This window comes from Blennius ocellaris (genome assembly GCF_963422515.1).
Source record: "Blennius ocellaris genome assembly, chromosome: 18".
NCBI classification, from domain to species: Eukaryota; Metazoa; Chordata; class Actinopteri; order Blenniiformes; family Blenniidae; genus Blennius; species Blennius ocellaris.
Window position 1 is genome coordinate 4,869,671 of NC_137667.1, and position 21,619 is coordinate 4,891,289.

A 21,619-nucleotide genomic window follows, 5' to 3' on the forward strand; every position below is an offset into this window, starting at 1 on the left:
CCTGCCTTTCCTGAAAAGTTCACAGCTGCAGCAGCAAAATAAGACAAAATGGAAGATATGCATAAAAAGTAATAACATTTAAATCACTACACTCCTTATGGTGAAGTAATACAAAGCAGTAACACCTTCTGCACTCGCATAAAACCCTCAGAATACCAACCACTCCTTGAATTTATGCTTGAAGATCACAGACAACCAATTTCTCTGCAGAATATCTTTGTGGCTTGCTAATTAACATCTAATAAAATTAATGAGCAGAGCATTCACTCAATAAAATGTTCCAGAATATAAAATAAGAGCAAAGTGAGACAGAAATGTCTCGTTTCTTTAGAAAGCGAAGCAGCTCAAAAATAAACTTTATGTCATGGTGGTTATTTGGAATTTTATGGCTTATGCCTTGAGAAGTACAATAAAAATTTTTTTTAAAAAAGGACTTTGCACTATTGTTGCACCGTACTGTTGCAAACATATTTTAGGGGATTTATACCAGTGTCATTAACGCTGCACAGGAACACGATGAGGGAAACAACACTGTGACATTTCAGGACCCGTCAGAGTGACTGATATAAAAATTAACAATCAATAAAACACCCAGCAATTAAACCAAGAAAAGAAGTTCTGACAATACAGCACAGCCAGAGTCTATATAAAGAAAAAACCTGGAAAAACAAGACAATTAGGGGTGTCTGCAGCCCCCCCCCCCCAAAAAAAAAAAAAACAACCCATCTGGCTGTTTCCATCCAGCAAGAAGTGAAGGAACTTTTTTAGAGCTTCCAGCTAATGGAGCAAGTAGTCATTAAAATGTCTCCCTTTTGTGTTACACACACAAAAAAAATAAAGTTCATGCTATTCCATCTCATAAACACATTGCAGAATGTATCTTCATAGTCCATTAATATTCATATTAAACAGCTATTTTATCCTTGACATGAGTTATGAGCTCAATTTGGCCAAACCATTGAAAGTGATAAACTATAAAAATGAATCTTATGTTGTTTTGGTAGCTTTTACCATCATTTGACGATACTTGCTGTTCTAGTTAATATTCCGACTAAAAAGTAATGGGCGTTTTCTTGCTTTTAGGTAAATGCTGTGGTTTCGTAACCTTCCATTTTGCTCCGAATCATAGACATAGAAAATTATCTTGTTTCCGAACCAAAGAGAAACACATATTTTTAGATTTGGTGGGACTCGCGCTTCCCGGGGATGTGAACATCTCTGATGTGTGTCGGACAAGAAAGAAATTGTCTGTAAAGCCACTTGGAGAAGGGGGAGAACAAAAAGACTTCAAATGGCAGAACTCACCTGAGAATGAGCACGTTTTTAATTTCCCTTCAGTAAATCTACTGATTTTCTCTGATGGTTGTCTTTGAAACCAGAGGTGGACAACAAAAAGGAGCCGCTGAGAACGAAGACCCATTTTTTTTTTTGAGATGCAAAGAAACACTGGAATGACAAAAAAAAAAAAAAAAAAAAAAATCCAGTCTCAAGTTTTAGATCCCAGCATGATTGTGTAGATAAAAGCCAAACATTTGCCTTTGTTTCTTGGAAGAAAGTTTGAAAGTGTTTACACGAGTGTTTAACGCAACATTGTCCGACGCGCTGTGTGCAGAAAAGATTTTAACTGTGAGAAATTGAGCTTGGGTATTTGCCGACACACCATGACTCTCGGTAAAATGCAAGAAATTCACTGCAATCATTCAAAACATGTGCAACTATAAATACTACCCGAACAGCTTTGTGGTGGCTGAGTGTAAAGCCAAATTCACAAGTGGAGTCATACTTGGTATGGTATGGGAGAAGGGAGTGATACGGGACCGGTTAATAAACCAAACTAAAAATAATATTAAAAACATTCAGATATGTGAATGCTTTATGAACAATGTTGGGGTTACTTGCATCGTTTAGCTTCTCCAAACACTGACGCAGCGTGCTGCTATTCAATTTCTCTGTGAACGGTGCCTAATTTACCTCAACTCTCTACCCCGTTGCATTCACCTAATTTAACTTTTAGAATTTCCAGACTAAGTGCACACCCCATCCCAACATGCATCACAATGAGACATATCTTCTCAGGGCTCATACCCAGCCGTTGGTAAAATTATCCTGTGAGACGTAACAAGCTGGCCTGCTTCTCTTCCTGGGAAACAAAATCAGCATCTTTGCACTTCTAAAGCTCCCTAATGAACACCATGTGCAAGAGACTATATGCAAACAAACTGTGTTTTACTTCTGTTTGTATCTCTGGATTACCAAGATTTCCCAACTTTGTATTTTGGTGTAATTCGAGAAGATGTGAGGAGCACTTGTCCACCCCAGTGGACTCGTTGCCAGTCAATCGAAGCCCAACACAAAGAGACACACGCTTATTCACCACTAAACCCAAAATAGAGTCACCAATTACGCTAACAAGCATGTGACTGGGTTGTTAGAGGTTGACAGAGGGATGGAGAAAGGCCATGCAAGTACAAGGAGAACATGCAAACTCCACACAGATAGTGTTCCCAGTGCTAAAGGCAGCAGTCAGATCCACTATACCAGGGTTGTCAAACCAAGTCCAATTTCAAATTGTGTAGGCTGGTACTAGTAAAGTAGTGCCATAATAACCTTTGAAAAGTTTAGTTTTTTTGGGGGGGGTTGTGGCGGAGATGATATGCAATTGAAATGTCTATATTTCGTGAAACCAAACAATTTGCCCGGCTGGATTGGAGCCTCTTGCAGACTGGTTCTGGCCCACAGGCCTTGTGTTTGACACCCCTGCACGTCACCATTACAGCCCTTGACCGCGACATAAATTTAAAGTAACCTAATAATAGGGGTAATCTTTGTTGTAGAATACCTACAATGGTCTCATAACTTTGATAAGTACCATTAAGACAGATACAGTGTGCATGTTCAACTGCTCATGGGAACGCGACAAATTTTTTAATGCAGTGTTCTAGAAAGTGTTGCCTAAGTTAATAGAATCTGGAAAAAAAAAAAAAAACCTGCAGTTTGAGCACAAGTGGGGACAAAGCAAGGAGAACATCCATCCTTCTCCTTTAAGAGCCATCAGCTACACGCAGCGGTGAACATACACAAGGTAACCTCAAACTGGACTTAAATCGGGATTTTCTCCCTGTGCAGCGTAAATGCTAAGCACGACTGCACCACGCCGCCCTCGAGGAGAGCGTGCGAGAGAAATCTCAGTGATTAGTGGTTTCATAAATTGTGTTTTGTGTATTGATCAGCTTAGTTTCTTCAATCTTGTGTGTGATAGTTACAAATAACGATGTGGTACATTTGCAATATCTAAATATGATTATCAGTACAGTTACGTGCTCTCAAATATTTATATGGTCCCAATTATGTGGTTGGGCCCTTCTCACACACTGTTAGTATAACGCTTAATCATTTCGATCGAGATCTGAAAGGACGTTAATTATGAGTCTGTCTCGCACCAGTGACTCAAAATTTGAGGCTGAAAAAGTGTAATTCAATGAAGATTCATCATGAGAGGAAAGAGTGTACGTGCTAGGCCCTGCAGACAGACACACACACACACACACACACACACACACACACACACACACACACACACACACACACACACACACACACACACACTCTATAATACACCCACATATGCACGCGACTCACAAGTTCACAGATTGACTGCGCTCAGCAAGAAGTGCTTCACGGATGGCAGTTTTCCTTTCTTTTTCCGCCTGACAGACTTATCAACCGAGCTCAGGTGGTGCCCCATCTGCTTGTGCACATTTAAAGTACACACACACACACACACACACACACACAAAGGCACACACATACATTTACTGCTTACACCAGAAGACACATGCTAAAGGAATAAACTCAATCAAATGTCTGCCCTTCAAATTTCATTTCGGATGCCCCCCCCGGCTCTGTCTCACCCTCCCCTCCTCACTCTTTGACCACATACTGACCTCTCCCCCTGTTCTCTCATGCCCTTTCTCTTTATGATCCTGTGTGTGCCAACAGCATTCCCCAACAACCTCAAACTCTCCTTCTCGTCTTTTATTCAATTTTTTCCCCTTTTCATACCTATCTTTTTGTCTACCTTCTGCAGTCGCTGTGACCAGACGCCCCGCTGTGCCGAGCCCACCCTGTCCAACGCAGCAGATGGTTGAGTAACACGAGCGTGCAGACAGACAAAAAAAATAAAAAAATTTAAAAAAATCACGACTGCTGACACAAACAGACTCGGGGCAAATCTATGAGAACACATGCAATTAGCGAATGAAAACAGAATGCTGTGGTATATTTATGTTTATTGCTGCTGTGCCAAAGATTTTCCCACACACAGATGAAATGCTGGACCCTCACAGTCAGTCATACATAATAAGGATTCTGGCTTCGGAGGAGCGCAGAACTTGATTGTGAAAACTTCCATATATTTCCCATCCGTTGAGCCACCGGGGCATAATGCATCATGAATGTATTCATCCCAGCAGCATTTGTGCATTTATATAATTCTGTTGTACAGAGCCATGAGCTACTGAGAATCAATACACACTTCAACCTGCATAATGGGGACGTAGAGCACATAAGATATGCACATACCAAACACTATAAAAGGGGCCTTGACAGAAACGGCTTGGAGAGAACCGCTGAGAACAAAAGAGAAACTACTGGATCGTGGATGAGTAATGGGATGATGCTGATTGCACGTAACGCCACAAATGTCTTTGCTCAAGAGGCAAATGATTCTTTATGAAGCCCCCTGCGACTGCATTAGAGACAATTAAAGACGGGAAAAATACTGACCTAACACAGCTCTCTACGTGTTTGTTTACGGGCAAATAAACTCTGGCTGGCAAACTGACCTCTCCATAAAGCGCCATTTGTTAGACAATTATCTTTATTCTACCGAGAGGAAAATAACTTGTGCTGCATGGTAAGGTGTGCCGGTGCAAAACTCACAGTACCATGCAGGCACTATAATTAGGCAGCTTTTTATTGGGGGAAAGTGTGGGGTCTAGGCCAACCTGGGAGGAAAAACCCCTAAAAAAAGAATCTAATGGTGGACAGCAATTTGCAGGCGCCTTCCAATTTCCATGAATTATTCTTTGATTTTAATGATGTAAACAAACAGGAGCCTCAAATGGCTCGGACACTGGTGGCAGACAGACAGCGGATGATTGGCTGTTTGCTTAGAGAGCAGGAAACCTGACTGCCTGTGCCTCGCCGGTGCTAAAATGTTGTTAGAAGATGCTTACGTGCTGAGCTTGCAGAAAGAAAGAAAAAAACTAACAAAAAATGTAGGTTCAGTAGCTTGCAGAAAGGAAAAAAAAAACAAAAAACCCCAGAAAACAAAACAAGCAACACAATTTTCCAAGTCACCTCAGTCAAGCTTGGCTGCAGCGGTAGTTTATTATATAGTGAAATAAGAACCTGTCCTCACATGTGGGAATTTGACTTGTTGCTCGTGTCTCTGCTCGGGCATTTACAGTAGCTGTGCGCAAGATGTTCCGGAGTCTTAAATCGTCCCAGTTTGTGGGATGAAATCAATAGCGTGCTGTGACAAGTCAGGGTCCGCCTTCTGGACACGTGACCTTCCCGTGACCTCGCTGCAGCAAAATATGAAGAGTGGACATGTGCGCGTGGGCGCACAGATGCCGACAATGTGCTGCAGGTCGATTATGTGGGAGTCAGATGGTGTCACTGCCACCAAGGCCGGGCCGAGGAGGATGCACACAGCTTGAGCTTTGCTTGTGTGTGTGTGTGTGTGTGTGTGTGTGTGTGTGTGTGTGTGTGTGTGTGTGTGTGTGTGTGTGTGTGTGTGTGTGTGTGCCTACGTACCGGCGGAGAGTCTCGGCCGAGTCCTGGGCGTCTGCATCTCTTGCCGCGCGTGGGGAAGCATGTGGTAGCGCTTTGCTTCGTTGACCAGGTCGCGACACGCCTCCGAGGACTTGATGAGCTCCTCGTTGTCCACTACGTTCAGCAGGTAGGACGGGTGGATGAAGGGAAGACGGACCACCGCCAGCAGCTCCGACAAATGCTAAGAGGGAGGAAAGAAGGGGGGGTAATTAGACATTACAGGCTTTAATCAGTGTGCAATGATTAAATAATTCAACTGTGGAAAAATACGGAGACAAAACCAAGTACAAGTTAAATGTTGATCTAATGAATTAGGATTTCATAGTCAGGGGTGATGAGAGAAACGTTGATAAACACAGACAAAAAGTCTTTTACAAGGAATCAACTTCTGACTTCCTTACAAATGTACTTTTTGTTGTTGCTTTTTTAATCTCTATCTCACAAATAACCAATTTTTTATATCTTGAAAGACAGGAAAAGAAACTATCATGTCCGATAAAAGCCTGTGCTGTCAGCCCGAGGAAGCCTGGCAGCAGCAAGACCATTAGATCAGTTACCGTCAGTGTCAGGACCTCAAACACCCAGCATTTGTCAGTTTTGTGTTTTCTACCAGTCTAGGACAAATTACCCTGACGAAGCGAGAGAGAGAGAGAGAAAGAGAGAGAGAGAGAAAAAGAAGAAAGCACCTTGGGAACATCCAGACTGCGTTCGGTGCAGCGGGAGGCATCTAAGCTAGTAATTTTCTGAAGAAACAACTCAATTCATCATTAGAAGTTATTCATCTGTGAAGAAGAAATCACAAATAACGTTCTGCAAAGTTTCTCATGAGGTCCACGGACCGCCTCACTTGGCGTCGCTGTGCAAGCTGAAACGAACCAGTGCAATGGTGGTGGCGTGGCGGGGGGGGGGGGGACAGGACATGCATCTTCTTTCCACCTTCTGCTTCTGATTTCGATTGACTCCAAATCAAATCTTTCCACAGATGGCTTATGCTCTTTTGCAGCTAAATTAAGCCTCTGTTCTGGCTAACCACAACCCATTCAAGCCAAGATGCTGCTTCAGTGCCATCAGATTAGTTTTCTTCCTTGTGACATAAAAGGAAAACGATTCATTTGACATAATTTGGCTTCATTTTATTCATTTATTTTCATAGGGTGATGCTCCGGTGTGTAATGATGAACCTTAACAGTGAAAAATCCTGGAGAGCAGCATCGCTAATAAATGTGGGGATGTGCTTGTTCTAGCTCTCGGTGTGCATACATTTATTTGCGCTTATATTGTATAGGTGTCTCAGACAGAGGCAGGACAGACTGTTGCCATGGCAACCTTGTCTATAGCTCTGACTGCCAAGTGTTTTTTCCTTTTCTCATTTCCAGTATGTGTGTACAAGTGTGTGTGTGTGTGCCCTCATGGGAGTCTCATCGTTGACAACAGTAAAAGCTGTAAACAAGCTTGGACACGGCGACAGCGATCTGGGCGGGGGTTGACCCCCCGGCGACCCCTTCGGCGACGTGACCGAAACGCACAGAGGAAGAGCAACGAAACAACAGAGGACATAATAAGCTGACGCAGTACTTCAAGTGCCCCTCTCTCTCCCACCTGAGGCCTTTTTTTTCACCCTGGCATGTATGTCTCATTTGTTCCCCACTGATGTCTGGGGGCTCGTCTGAGCAGAAAAAAGAAAGAGGGACAAGGAGTGAGGGAGTGAAAAGGACGTGCATGAAAAGATGGGGAAGATGAGGGAAGACGTAGCAGAGAGGCGAGCATCAGCGAAAGATGCGAGTCCGGACGAGCGGACTAAAGCGATCAGAAGAGAAGGATGACGAGATGCGAGGGAGGGCGTGACGGCTCGGCCGCAGTCGGAGGAATTGGCCCGACTTGTCCACTTCCCGCGTGCACGGCTCAACGCGGCGCGCTTTCCTAAACAAACGGCTCGCTGCCCACACAAACAACTTGCAGTTCATCCCATCACCTCGGCTCGAACGCAGCGAGGAGTAGGAGAAGTCAAAGCTGGCTACTGACAACAGCAATATTCTTATGGGAGGACTTCGGAGCTCAGGAGAAGCTACTACTTCCAATTAAAGTGCCCCCATAGTGAGAGATTTGCCCCAGTAGTTACCGAGTCATGTCACACTCAAATGGACGACTTAAGCTTCAGGCTTACTGCTCTGGACTTCTATTACAAGCTACTTCCCACCAGGTTTGCAACAGCCTCACGTAGATTAGACTTAGGACATCGTATCAAAGTTTTTAAGACCTGTAATCGCATGTGCACGCATTAAAAAAAAAAAAAAAAAACCCTAACATATTTAGCAGTGAAGCCCTTATGGAAAAACATCTGTGGGAAACATACTATTTCTATTTGTTGTATTTAATGTTGATTCTTGCTCGGACCTCATGTTCAAGCAGCTGCTGGTCATTTGAAATAGGTCTACCACTGACCGTTCTGACCCTCAGTGCTAAATTAAAGCTAGATTTGGGGCAGTTTCAGCCAGGTGGTGCCCTGAGTGGCTCTGCAGAAATAAATGTACTCAAACGCCTGTGGGGTACATCTGGAAATCTTGCTCTTATTAGGAGGAGCAGATGGACTAGTTTGGATTTCTCTTTGCTTTTCTCAGGTACGGACATTACATGCTGGGTGGATTCCACCAAAATATTCTGTTCTCCTCCTGTGGTCCAAAAAAAAAACCCAACAAAAAAACAAAACACACAGCTCTGTCGGGCTGGAAAATCTAAATTGCTTGTAGCTGCGTTCCCAAACCAGGTGTTTCTATTTTCTTTGTGCATACCATGGTGTGTTAGCCATCAATGGCTGCAAGCATGGAAAAAATGGTCAAGGAAGTGCTCCTTGGGAAACAACTGACATACAGTTGAAGAACTTGAGGCATGAGAAACGTCTTTATTGAAGCTTCACGCACATTGTTCTGGCACAACGTAGAGCCACACCCACGTCGGCACTTTGTCGCGCACGGAAAAGCTTTCGCATGTTTTCTCTTATCTGCGGAAAATGAGAAACAAAAAGCATGCATTCGAACCAAGTCCAGCCACAAAACTAACCCACATCTGTTGTAGCCTCTCTTCTCCTGCCAAATGCCTTTTAATGCTTGTAAAAGTAGCTCAAAGGGAGCATCTGCAAAATAGGTAAGAATGGCTAGTGCTGCTACTTACTGATAAAACCACACACACATGGCACAATATAAACGGGTACATTCAGCTGTAATGTCTGCACTGTGATTGTAGTGAATTGTTACTGGTTAGCTGTTAAATATGCTCCGTTTTAATCTTGTTAAAGAGATTGGGAATATTCCATCTCTGAGGTTGTCTTCTGATTAAACAAACAAACAAAGTAGTGTAAACAGTTTGGGATTCCCCTGTGTGTGCGTGCATGTGTGTATATTAAGCCCGCCCATCTTTTCTTCACTTTAACTCAGTTGCCCCCCCCCCCAAAAAAAAAAAACAGAATTACTTTCCATCTCTAATTCTAACTAACTCACTATCTATCCCACTTGGTTGTTTTTACTCTCTGCCTCTCTCTCCACCTCCATTCCCGCTCCTCGCTCTTCCTCCCACACATGCATATATCGACATGGAAATGAGGGAGAGTTGCACACTTGGTGCTAATATTCAAATCGAAAGTGTCAGACCCCATGAAAAAAAAAAAAAAAAAGTCATTCCTTCATGCCAGCTATTGAAACTATTCAAGCAGAAATTATTGCAGACTGTTTACCCAGGACTGTTGTTTATCTCTTCCAACAAATGAGGCTCACATTCTCGGTTTTTGAGACAAACATCTCCAGCAACTCTTTGATGGATTACCAAGAAATCTGGCGCAGACATTCGCACTCCTCTTGAGATGGAGCGTAGTCACTTTGACACCCCGCGACTCTCTAGTCTGCCTGATCATCTGATGAAAACTTCACTTTGTTCGAAACTTTGGGGGATGATGATGAATGACTAACCAATCGAGACCGATTGCGATCAGTCAGTGCTGCTTGTGCGCACCTTGCTCATTAGAGAGAGCTGATAATGGCGCATTTACCTGCCGAACGTCGGCATGTCAAGGTTGTGTTTGTGAGCGTGATGATGAAAACACTTAGCGAGCCGAGCATTGCTTCAAGGTGCAAATGAAAGTGGGAACCTGTTTCTCTCAGGTTATTCATGCCAGATCCTGTTTTAACATCATAACAATGCTTTATGCCAGGCACTACCATTAGCTATCAAGTGTTCCTTTGTTAAAAAAAAAAAACACCAAACAAAAACAAAAATAAAAATGGGCCATTTCTGGGTCCAAGGTGTTTAAATGGCAAATGTTACTTACACCCAGTTCAAGCTCAACGTTTTGATGTTTTGTATAAAACATGAATACACTACTAATTAAATGATGGAGGAAGACCAATTTGAATGGTGGTGGTTAGTGGTGTCACTCAGCAGACCTGGCACATCCACACCCAAACACACTTCTGCTTTGTGAGTCAAAATGTTCAAAAGCAACTTTATTATCCAGCTGTCTCCTCCAACCAGCTGCTCAGATGAGAGCTGACCTTCCCATTTCAAGAGTAAAAAAGTTTCTCAGTGGTGTTGTGGATTACTAAAATGTAATCTATTACTGTAATATTAATATAACAGTAGCTGGAGAAGTGTCATCTTTCTCTGTTAGTTGTACTTGGTTACTGTCGTCGCAAGTAAAGTGTTTACTACAAGAGGAATGTCTTGTTAAACTTTAACTAAGTCTGTCTTTCTGGATGCATTTCACAAAGTTGGACGTATTAACAAGGCCCGCGATGAACTAATATTTACTTTGGGTTTCTGGTCATGTCTGCTGTTGTTTGCATGTTGGCAGTGCGTCTCTGTTCCGATTACAAGTGATGGAAGAGATTGCTTCATATGTAACTAATTAAAGAAAATGAAGCCAGTTGCTAATTGATAATGAGTTGCACGACATTACAGACAATGCTGTCTTTTGTGAGACTAACAGGATTTCTCACACGTTAAAACTGAGTTTTTCAACAACCTTCACTGCTTTATCCAACCGAGTGCTGATTATTTTTCAGGACCTCGAGCATTAGTACAGAAGATGTGGCAAACAAGGCCAACATGATGAGCGCCGTCTCCACACAGTGAGAACATTGCCGGTTCAAATCTGGCGTTTCTGCAGTGGTGTTGCATTGTCTTCCATTTTTTGGGGGGGGGTAATTTGTGACAAAGCCGCAAGTTTGATAAAGAGTGGTAAGAAGGAGATCTGATATTTAAACAGTGCGAAATTTACCGAGTATTAAATCTGATATATAATATTGAATATTGATGGGCTTTTAACCCCCCCAAAATGGATGGCTCGTGAGGAGCTCGTACACCAAATGCATACAGCACAAATCATGCGCTCTAAAAGGGTGAGATTTATAGGGTGAGATCTATATTTGTGCGTGCGTGTGACACAAGCTAGGTAAAACGAGAGTACTCACAACACTCAGACCAGTGAGTGACATACTCTTAGCAGATGAGAGGAGGCGGCATGCATCCAGCTCCATTTCCCTCCATCTCCAACAAGCTCTTGAGCAATCACTCCCTCATGTGCAGGCACGCAGAGTGAATGCGAGCGCTGTCCCTCCAGACGAATGCTGTGACCTGTCATTTTCATCTCCTCGCCTACTCATCCAAGCAATCCTTGTACTCTTTTAAACAGAGATGGCATCTAATGGATGCAAATTATAAACAGCTACCGTGCCAAATGCAAGATATCGAGCCTCCTTTGCACGTGATCTTTTCACATTTTTTTTTACAGAGTTCAATCTTTTTTTAACACGTGGAACATATGGAAAGTATCTACAGGAAATCGAGAGCATATGGAGTCCTTTTTAGCTCGTCTCCCCACACACGCGCACACACACACACACACACACACACACACACACACACACACACACACACACACACACACACACACACACACACACACACACACACACACACACACACACACACACACACACACACGTGCGCGCATCCCCCCGCCCGGTTCCATTCACCTCGGACGAGCAGCCTTTATGAGGAGCCCATATGCGGGGCCACTTGCATCCAGATATGTAACCCAGGTAACACCTACTGACTATACCTCTCTAATGGCCTCCGCATTTGCACGGTCTGACCCAACACACAATCACACCCGGTCCACATTCTCGGCGCCAGCGGATGCACATGCCCTGCAGCCCTGTCAGAGTGCATCGACTGTTAAACTCGCAAGGTAAAAGCTTCTGCACAGCCCAGCTCGCCAACAAAAACAACTGTCACCTTACGAACACACACACACACACACACACACACACACACACACACACACACACACACACACACACACACACACACACACACACACACACACACACACACACACACACACACACACACACACACACACACACACACACACACTCACACACAGGTGGACAGAGGATGTGAATAGGTTGAGCTTGCTGAAAGGCAGGGATAATGTGTCTAACAGGGAGCCTCTCAGATCTGTCAGAGGCGGCAGAGAAGCAGCCGGGAGGCCGCCATCCGCTAACACAGATGACAAATGTCCACCGAGCATTTCCCATTCCGCTACTGTCAGCGAGGACTACCGCCTCACACCGCATGTGTGTGTGTATGTGTGTGTGTGGAAAATGATTCAGTGCCACGGCGGCATCAAATAAATGACACACGGACGGCCGTGTCTATTTGCTTTGCTCTAAGGAGAAAGAAGTATGCGTCTGCTTTAGTGTGAAAATTGGACAACTTGATGCTTAAAACAGAGCCCAGTATGAAGGGAGGGAAAAAAAAAATCCCCACACACACCATGACTGAGCGACTGAGTTACTAGTGTGTGTTCAATAGAGCGCGTGCCCATGTTTACCCTCCCAATGCTAACAAACCCACTCAGCTGAAGAGACCACAGCTCTGTGGCTCTCTGAGTGTGTGTGTGCAGGTCACAGTGACAACATACATGCACTTGACTCTTCATGTGGCAACACATTATGGACGAGTAAAATATGTTTGTTTGTCTTCTTTTTCTTTCTTTCTTTTTTTTGCAAATGACACTTCATTTGGATTCAAGAGATGCTTTGCTGGGTCTGTCTGTGTGCTCTTGCCTCTGCACGACTGGGTGTGTGTGTGTGTGTGTGTGTGTGTGTGTGCATGAAGCCAGAAGGATGGATGAAGGGGGTGGAGAGAGACGTAGCGGACGACAGACGCTCAGTGCTGCCCTGAGCAACTACTGACAGGTGCAATGTGTTGTCCTCTGAGGCCTATTTCAGCATGACTTTATTGAGAGAGAGCGAGCGAGAGACAGTGGAAAGAAAGGAAAGCTTTTCGCCTGCTCATTTAATTCAAAACATATTTGTAGGACAGACTACTTTGTATAAATTAACAGGAAACTTTCTGGCTTACTTCTCAACTTACTGAAATACCTCTGACATGGAGCACCGCCTTGGCTGCTTCAGCGTTTCCCCCCTTTGGTGACTTTGTGAGGTACATTTTCATTGCTCCTTTTAAATCTTGTGGAAAAAAAACAAGAGAAAGCCGCGTTGTTTGAACAAACGACGTAGTTCCTTTGTTCGCCATAAATCACATCAGTCCTGCGGCTCTGGTGTGTTCAGAGGAGCACCCGGCGGAGGCGGGTTGCCTTTTCGCTTGCCGCGGATATGCTGCCGCCGTGGTTGAGCAGGCTGCGGTTCGACTGGCTGCACACATCAGGACTGAGCCCGCTCGGGGATGACAAAGGACACGAGATGAGAATGAAGGTCCGGAGTTCAGCGGCGTGCACCAGATCCCGTCCACTGCACAAGTTACACTCGGCCCTATAGATGTGCGATTTCCAGTGTCGTCGTAAATAAATGTCTGTGCGTGGAAGCGGGGGAAAACAAGTGATGACACCACCTGGATTTTGCAGACCACAGAAGGCACAAAAAAAACGCAGTCCACGGCATCAATCTCTATTGCCCGGCTCGCTATCTTTAAAGTAAAAAAAATTGTCAGTTATCACAGAGGTAGTGGCCTGTGTCATGTTCATTTTGGCTCGCTCAAACCTGTTTTTTTTCCTCCTCTTATTGCAAAGAAGAACAGATTAACCATGCCTTTAGAGGATTGAAGTTGATGCAAAGTTTCTTTAAAAAAAAAAAAAAAAGAGAATTAGTAAATTGCAAGTGATGCTCATGCTGATAGGGTCATTTGTAGTTTTGAAGGTAAATGAAACCGAGAAGGGAATGCAGTTTATATCCCTTCTCAGCCTCAAAGCATTCCTGTCTTTGATAATTTTATACTCTAAATACATAATGATAGCATCATTCGTTCTGGGATTTTTTTTTTCCTTCTTAATGAGAGCTGAAGAAATTAAAAGAAAATATATATATATATTAAAAAAAAAAACCCAACCTCCAAATAACAGGCAAAAACTTATAGGCATAAGAAGTAATATCTTTACTGATATTAATGTGGCTTGGGAACCGCAAATGTCAGGGCAGGCCATTGTTAGTTCTGATGAGTGGACAGCAGGTCCTCTCTAATGGCAGGGCTGGTCTTTTTTATCACGAAGATACACCATTAACTGTCCCTTTTAGCTGTTGCATTAGTTGGCTACTTTCCAAAGAGCCAATTAATCAGCCTCTTTTGTCAGGTTGAGTCACCTGGCAAGATAGGACCCTTTATGAAATATGTTGAAGTGAGGCGTAATGGAGGTCCTATTCAGGGACTTGGCAGCGACTGGCCTGTTCTAATTGGAGCCATGTGTGGTCGTCCCACAAAAGACGGCTGGGTGATAAGAAGGACAGGTCTCGCTCTCCGTCAGTCCTCTCAGAAAAGACAAGGCGCAGGACAGCATTTGTCCTATAGGGGCAGCATCTTGGAGAGAGAAGGAAATGTGGGCGGTATTTTATCTCCAGGGAATCGAGAGGCGCTTTAATTTGGAGACATGCGCGCAATATGGCATGAATAATTTACTCAGGCTGCCACAAACGACTATGTTTGCTATTAAATTATGTATCAATGTGTACATTATTGTTTGATTAAAAGATGAGCCTGCGAGATGACAAAACAATCCCCTCGCCATTCGCAAGAGTAAGTAACGGCAAGCTTTGCCATGCATCCACAAAAAAAATAAATAAAAAATCAACCCACAAAGCTGAGACACTAAATTAAAACAGGCTGCAGCAATAAAACGCAATTAATTTAACTCATTAGAGCCCGAGGCAACACTTTCGTGCATCCATTTATGAGTGTGTGACAATTCCGGTGGTTTTCCATTTCAACACGATTCCACCTGTTCCCACTTGTTTTTCTGCAGATCAGGATGGATTATAGTTGAAGTCTTTAAATGAACTAAACATCTAATAGCTTTTATTGTGCAAGTGATGCAAAAGCAGGAATGGTATATAAACAATGCAATGAAATTTATGTTCGGAAGCTTTATTTCTATATCGTTTGATCAATTTCCTGGAAATAAATCTTATACCATTGGAAAGATTGTTGCCACATGTGTAAGGAGCATTCATTTCCTGGATGACCAGCAGAGCCGGGGGTATGTCGGCATTGCTCTTAAAACGGTGCCCTATAATCTTTGGCAATGTCCAAACAGCCTTTATTTGCCAGTTTCTTGTACCATCTGCCTTCCACGACTCCAGATTTTGCAGCACTGGGTCACAGGGTCAAAGTGTGGAGAAAACGGTTTCATGGTTGATTCACGAAGGGTAACAATGTTCGATGGAGGCAGCGCGAAGGTTTGCAGCCGCATCCACTTTCAAAACCACATCATTTGTCTTCACTGGAAGAATCTTATAGCAGAGAGACATCGAGAAGGAATTATACAACCTCGAAGGTGGCTAAAACCTGATATATCTATCGTGAAAATGCAATTCTTACTGAGGACAAGTCATGTTTTTAGGATGGAAATGGTTAATTGTGTCGTGAGACTGTAAGAGGATTTTTTTTTTGAAAGACAAAAAAAATAAAAATTTTCATAACAGTGGTTCAAACATGATTTTTCAAAAGTGGGTTTTCAAAACTCTTTAAGTCTTCATTGTTTTCTTACAAAGACTCTGAGAATAGTGGCGGGGCACCCCACTGCTCATGTTCCAGACGAAGTTTAAGATTTCAGAAACAAAACAAAACTACATTTTTATTATTTATTTGTTGACTACTGACGTACTAATAGCGAAGTCGGTCAAAAAAAAAAATGTGAATCACATGATCGGTTCAACTGAGGATTCCTTTTACTCGGGGTGGTGAACACCAGGAGGAAATGATTTGGGCAAAAACCTGCTGCTGCATGTATTTTATTCTTTCGACATTTATGTTTTGTTTGTTGAAAATCCAGATAGCGTATCAATACATGTATGAATCCGAGTGTGTGAATCAATAAGAAACTAAATAAAAAAAACAAAATTAAAATACTTCCCAACACAGAGTCGGTTTATTAGACTGCCTCCAGAAGAGGATGAAAATGACCTGCCAGCAGTCCCGACCACGACACTTTTCAACGCTTCCTTCATCGGTTTGGACGTTTTATTCATGAAGCAGTGGCCGACGCAATCAAACTAATGTATAGCGATGTGGTGAGGACAATGGTCCAAAGTGTTATGGGCTGTGTTCTTATTCTTCCAGTGAAGAAAGTGCTAGATCGACAATATGTCGGACTTCAATCATCCAAACAACAAACAAGAGTCATCCTCAGCTCTGCTGCTCAGCAATGCGTGATTCCTACAAACACAATGATACGTTAAAGGAAGAAAAAGAAAAAGGAATGTACAAAAGACAACATAAAAAAGAAGAAAGGAGCTCATTCTCAATTCGATGTGAATAACACGTATCAGAAAAGTTGGTATGGCAGAAGGTTTATTCTTCCATAACATTGTTCTTGAATAGTCTGTCAACCGATCACATTGTGTTTGAGAGTACTGTGGTTAAAAGACAAATATGACCGTAGCGTATAATTTCCCATCAATCTGCATGTGGGAATGAATTGAAACAAGGAGATTTAGTCTTCAATTAAATTTTCTTTTGCGGTCCAAAACCTAACTCCTTCAGCAGCCAATTCTTCTTTTCTGAACGGATATTTTCTTTTGTTTTGAAGCCTCCGTGACTCCACTTTTCACTTAAGTGTACCGAAAGACATATGCATAGCTTGCAGAGTGACACACCTTCGGTAATACTCAAAGAAAAGTGAAACAGCTCTCTGCTTTCATTCGGTGGCTTTGTGTCTCATAGCAAACCATTATTAACGCTCAAATGCTCTCCCTCTGTCTCTAAGCGATGTCCGGGCCCCCGTTTCCTGGTGCCATTGGTTGTTAGTGACAGCATAGTGGAGAGAGAAAATTGCATATTATTTACCCAGCGCCTTCAATATGCCACTTTTCCACTCTATAGCCTGCAGCTTACAACTCACAGCGCACGCAGAGACTCACAAACCGACAGACACACACAAACGTGTGCGCTCAGATGAATGCAGACGCACACAAACTTAGCTCAAGGCTTGAAGGTTTCCCTCCCTCTTTGCCTGAGTAGTTTCCCCCCCCCCCCCCCCCCTTTCTGCAGTGCTGTGACATTTCTGCCCTGACATGCCATTAAAAAGTGTCACAGGTTCTGGGGGAGTGATTTCCACCGGCGTCGGTGAGGACGGAGGCGAGCGCGGGCGGGAATGATGAGCTGCAGCCGGACTGTGCGTATAAACTCAAGTCTTCAGGGTCACATAACCTTCTCCTGTGGCATCGTGGAAGCAGCCTCTCCTCCTCCTCCGTCCTCTCTGCAAGGTGCCGCGTTCTGGCTGTTTTTTTTTTTTTTTTTTTGGGTCAGACACAGGCAGGGGATTTAAGCTCGACCAGCAGCTCAATCACATCAACAACTCCCTGGATGTCATGGCTCAAAGTGTTGGGTATCAGATTAGAACACGGGGGCTCTTTTTTTTTTTTTTTTTTTTTTCCATTTCACCATCTTCCATTCCTCACCCTCCACTTTCCCGGTCACCCCTCGCCCGTTTGTGTCGCTCTGATTCGTCCGTTTGTTTCGTGCTCCCGCCTTCTTCCCACCGCTTCTCCCTCCGTCCTGGGCGACCCGCCCGTCTCATCTCGGGAACCGGCGCGGCGGGGTTGTTCAGACAAGCGGGAGAATTTCTTCTACTTCATCTCAGTAACTCACCTTTGCACCTCTCCAATAGAGTGTGAGATTGGAGGAGTCGGCGGCCCCAGCTGGCCAGAGGTGTGCGGCGCTGATGACAGGGTATCGTGAGTTACGGTACGAGCCGGGCATCACGCTTGTTACGACGACACCGCTAATCTCCCGGCGACGAAACCCCCCGCTAATTCACATTTCACTGGCTCCAGCGGCAGATGACAATGCTGTAAAATGCATTTCTTACTTCAGCCTTTGCAGCTACGGGAGCCACTCTTCCCTTTCGCTTTCTGGGCCGGCGTCACCATCTGCTCTTTAATGCGTCCTCCGTGCGCTTTGTGTTGCTTCTAATACTTTAAGATTCTCTACAACAAAACACTCGGTATTCCTGATGGATTACTGTAATCACTACGGTGCCACATATCAAAGGATTAATGGTAAATGTTTAATCCAGAAGGTGAAGAATTCAAATATTGACGTATGTGTCTCATAAACGTGGGTGCCAATAAAGTAACATTGATTCCTGAGGTGGGCACCCGGGCCTGATCCGGCTGATAAAAGGCCTTTTTTTTCTTCACTTTGCTGGCTGATGAGGACACATTACTTTAAGGGAATGATTCTTGCCGTGATGGACTGATGTAATTTATTTGATAATAATCTCACCTTCGTTTTAAAACAGCCATAAAGTACTTTAAAATCATCAGCTTTTAAATTCATGGTTTGGAGACCGAGCCCATAAATATCTCACAATCTGAGCTTCTCCTTCCTCCACTCCGGATGAATATCCATCTGCAGGGCAGTCCATTTACCTTTTCATGAATGTGGGGCCCGCACTTGACGCTCTGACCTTGAGGGTTATCGATTATGTGTCTGTTAAAATTTGACCCGCTGTTCCTCACTGTCAATATCCATCTCTGGCATATAAGCGTTGATTATGATTAACAGCCTCTGGGTGCAATCAAACACCTGTTAGGTAGACACAGAGAGGGGCTGCGCCCGTCTTTTCTTCCTTCTTTCTTGTTGGTTTTTCATGCACTACACTATGCAAACAAATGAAGTGTGACTAAAAATAGAGCCCGTTCTGAGGGCAAAGCCCTCCTGGGATTGTGAACAACTGCTGCGTTCGGCTGCATCTGAAGCGCAAAGTTGATGAACGGTACCAGGAGGGAACGGGGAGTCACTCGTCTGGTTTTTCATGCTGTGCACCACTCGGAGCAGACAGGGAGGGTCGATACAACAACAACTCTAATATGGCTCTGCAGACGTACACAATCTGTGCTGTCTGATGTAACGAGAGCTTTAACTTGTTATTTTGTGCGTGTGTGTGTGTGTTTGTGTGTCAAGATGCCCGTACAGTATGTGCTTACTTACTAAAAAAAACCCACAAAAAAAAACACATAGAAGAGCTCAGGGACAAGAGGAAGTGGTATTTTTCATTTACCTGCACTCTGGAGTTGGGCTCTTGTTTGATCCATTTGATCACCGTTTCATAGACCAGCTCCTCGGCCTTGGTGTTTAGACTGTCATTAGAAAGGTACGACACCAGATCCTTATTTGAAATACTCAAAATCTCCTGCTGGCCGGCCACCTGAAAACAAAACGTCAAAAAATGGTCAACATCTCTTTTTCATTTTTATTTTGTTGTCATAAGAAAGAAAAATTCTTTATTGCAGACCCAGGTCCATATAAAACGAGAACATATAAGCGCTGAGAGAGTAGGAAAAAAAAGAAGGAAAAAAAAAGAAAAAAGAATGAAAGATACAACTGTGCAAATAAAAACATTAACAAAATTAAAAGTTTGTAAAATGAATGCAACTATTACACAAATACCATTCAACACTATGTTAATAATAATAATGTTAATTATAATAAGTTGTTAATGTTAATAATAATACAGACTCTTGCACAATGATGTCTCCTTAAGATAAAATGTACTCAAATAGGGATTAACAGACAAAAAGCACCATAAAAAAAATGCATTTACTTTTAAACGTGTATAGTCTAGAAAGACAAAAAAGCAACTTGGAAAATTGTAAGGGTAAAAATACTAGTCATTCTACCAGTAATTTTACTAAAAATGATTTTACTTCCTAACTTTTTCTGCAATTTGCCTCAATAATAGTTTTAAAGTTTAAAGTCTATTAAGATGAAAACTATAAGCTGTGTTTATTGACTACCATCTTGTTAATTTAAGTAGTTAGTCGATGTGTGTTTAAGTAAAATCAGCCCACTAAACCACCAAGAAACTTCTCAAAGAAAACAGATTTTTTTTTTTCTTTTCTAAAGATTGTGAGATATCGGTGATGCTGCCATGAAAGCTAGATACCTCGTCGCTATCAAACTAAAAGCCACGCTTTTAGGTTGAGTTTGTGACATTTCACTGTGTTTTGCACCAGAGGATTGAATTAAAATTGGCTTTATGTTGAGTTTGTTGTCATTTTCGGTTGCAATTGTTTGGTTTTGTGAAACTATAGACATTTTCATGAGGCATACTCTGCACCACAACGAAGAAGCACTTTCAAGTTGGAATTTAAAGGTTATTCTGGTGCTATTTTAAAGGTCCGGTCTGTTAAAGATGAAATCAGGTTGTATGTGGCGACTGAACTAAAATGTGCTTGACACCTCTGACCTCGAGCTTGCGTGAATGAAGCCTGGTTTTGTCAACGTTGTTTATATGGTAACTTTGGTAAGCCGATATTTAACATTTCGTCATAGAACTCGGCACCGGGATCGTTGATACCTCAAGCATGAATAGAAATCTGTGTTTATTGATGTTGGCAGGAGCGACTCTGGGACACCAGAAATCTCCGTCTGGAATATTTAAGGCCTGCTGGGACTGAAGTAGACGAAATACCAATGAAAGATGTTCATTGGTGACATTTAGGATGTTTAAGGTTCAGTTCTCCACTAAATACAGTTCCTTTCCGAGAGCACAGACTTATTGTGGTTGTTTAATTTCTATCTTTTATTTTCCCTGCACTTAATTTTCTTTTCATTATGTGACTGTTTAAAAGCTCCCCCCCCCCCCACTAATCATGTAGAGGACACAAAGTTGCCTTGTGTATTAAATGAGTCACACAAATAAAGCTGCCTCGGCTTGCTCTTTATGTCTGCAAATGTAATTTATTTCAAGGTGTGCATTATCGTTACTCTACCTTGAACTGTTCTGATACGGCAATAAAGTAATTAGGGTTAATTTCTAGTCTAAATGCAGTTGAAATGATCTTCACCCTCCATTGCCAGTGAAACCAAAATAATTTTTGGAAATTGGCTCATGGGCCTCAAAACATTAGTTCATGTATGTCCTTTAACACTCTTAGCATGGATTTATTTCAATTCCAGCTTCTATAGATCAGACAACAATGTGCAAAAACATCTGTCCCTTTTCTTTTGTCAATGTCAATATGTGGCAGTTACATAAATCTATTGTGTGTTTGTTGGAACTTATCTGTGATTGGACGGTCAAAATTGCTTCTAATTGGGGAAACTAATGCGTGGGGCAATTTATTTTACCAAAGGGCCATATAAAAAATTTATACCATTGAGTGCCAAGACATATGTTGGCATTAGTTTTGCTCAATGGAGAAAATCAACTATTGATAAAAAGCAGTTTGTAGGTTACTGTTGGTCTTTGTCACTTTTTCCCAGTCTA

General features: G+C 42.8%; 1 protein-coding gene across 1 annotated transcript in view; it reads right to left on the reverse strand.

The window, feature by feature from the left end:
- The window catches only part of klhl29 (kelch like family member 29), a gene marked incomplete at both ends in the record, with an annotated part of 120,896 nt that overhangs the window by 58,009 nt on the left and 41,268 nt on the right, over positions 1-21,619 (reverse strand). Inside the window, 2 exons of the mRNA XM_080513990.1 lie at positions 5,821-6,019; positions 19,409-19,555. Of these exons, the coding sequence (XP_080370116.1) occupies positions 5,821-6,019; positions 19,409-19,555 (346 nt within the window). The remainder of the gene's footprint in view (positions 1-5,820; positions 6,020-19,408; positions 19,556-21,619) is intronic.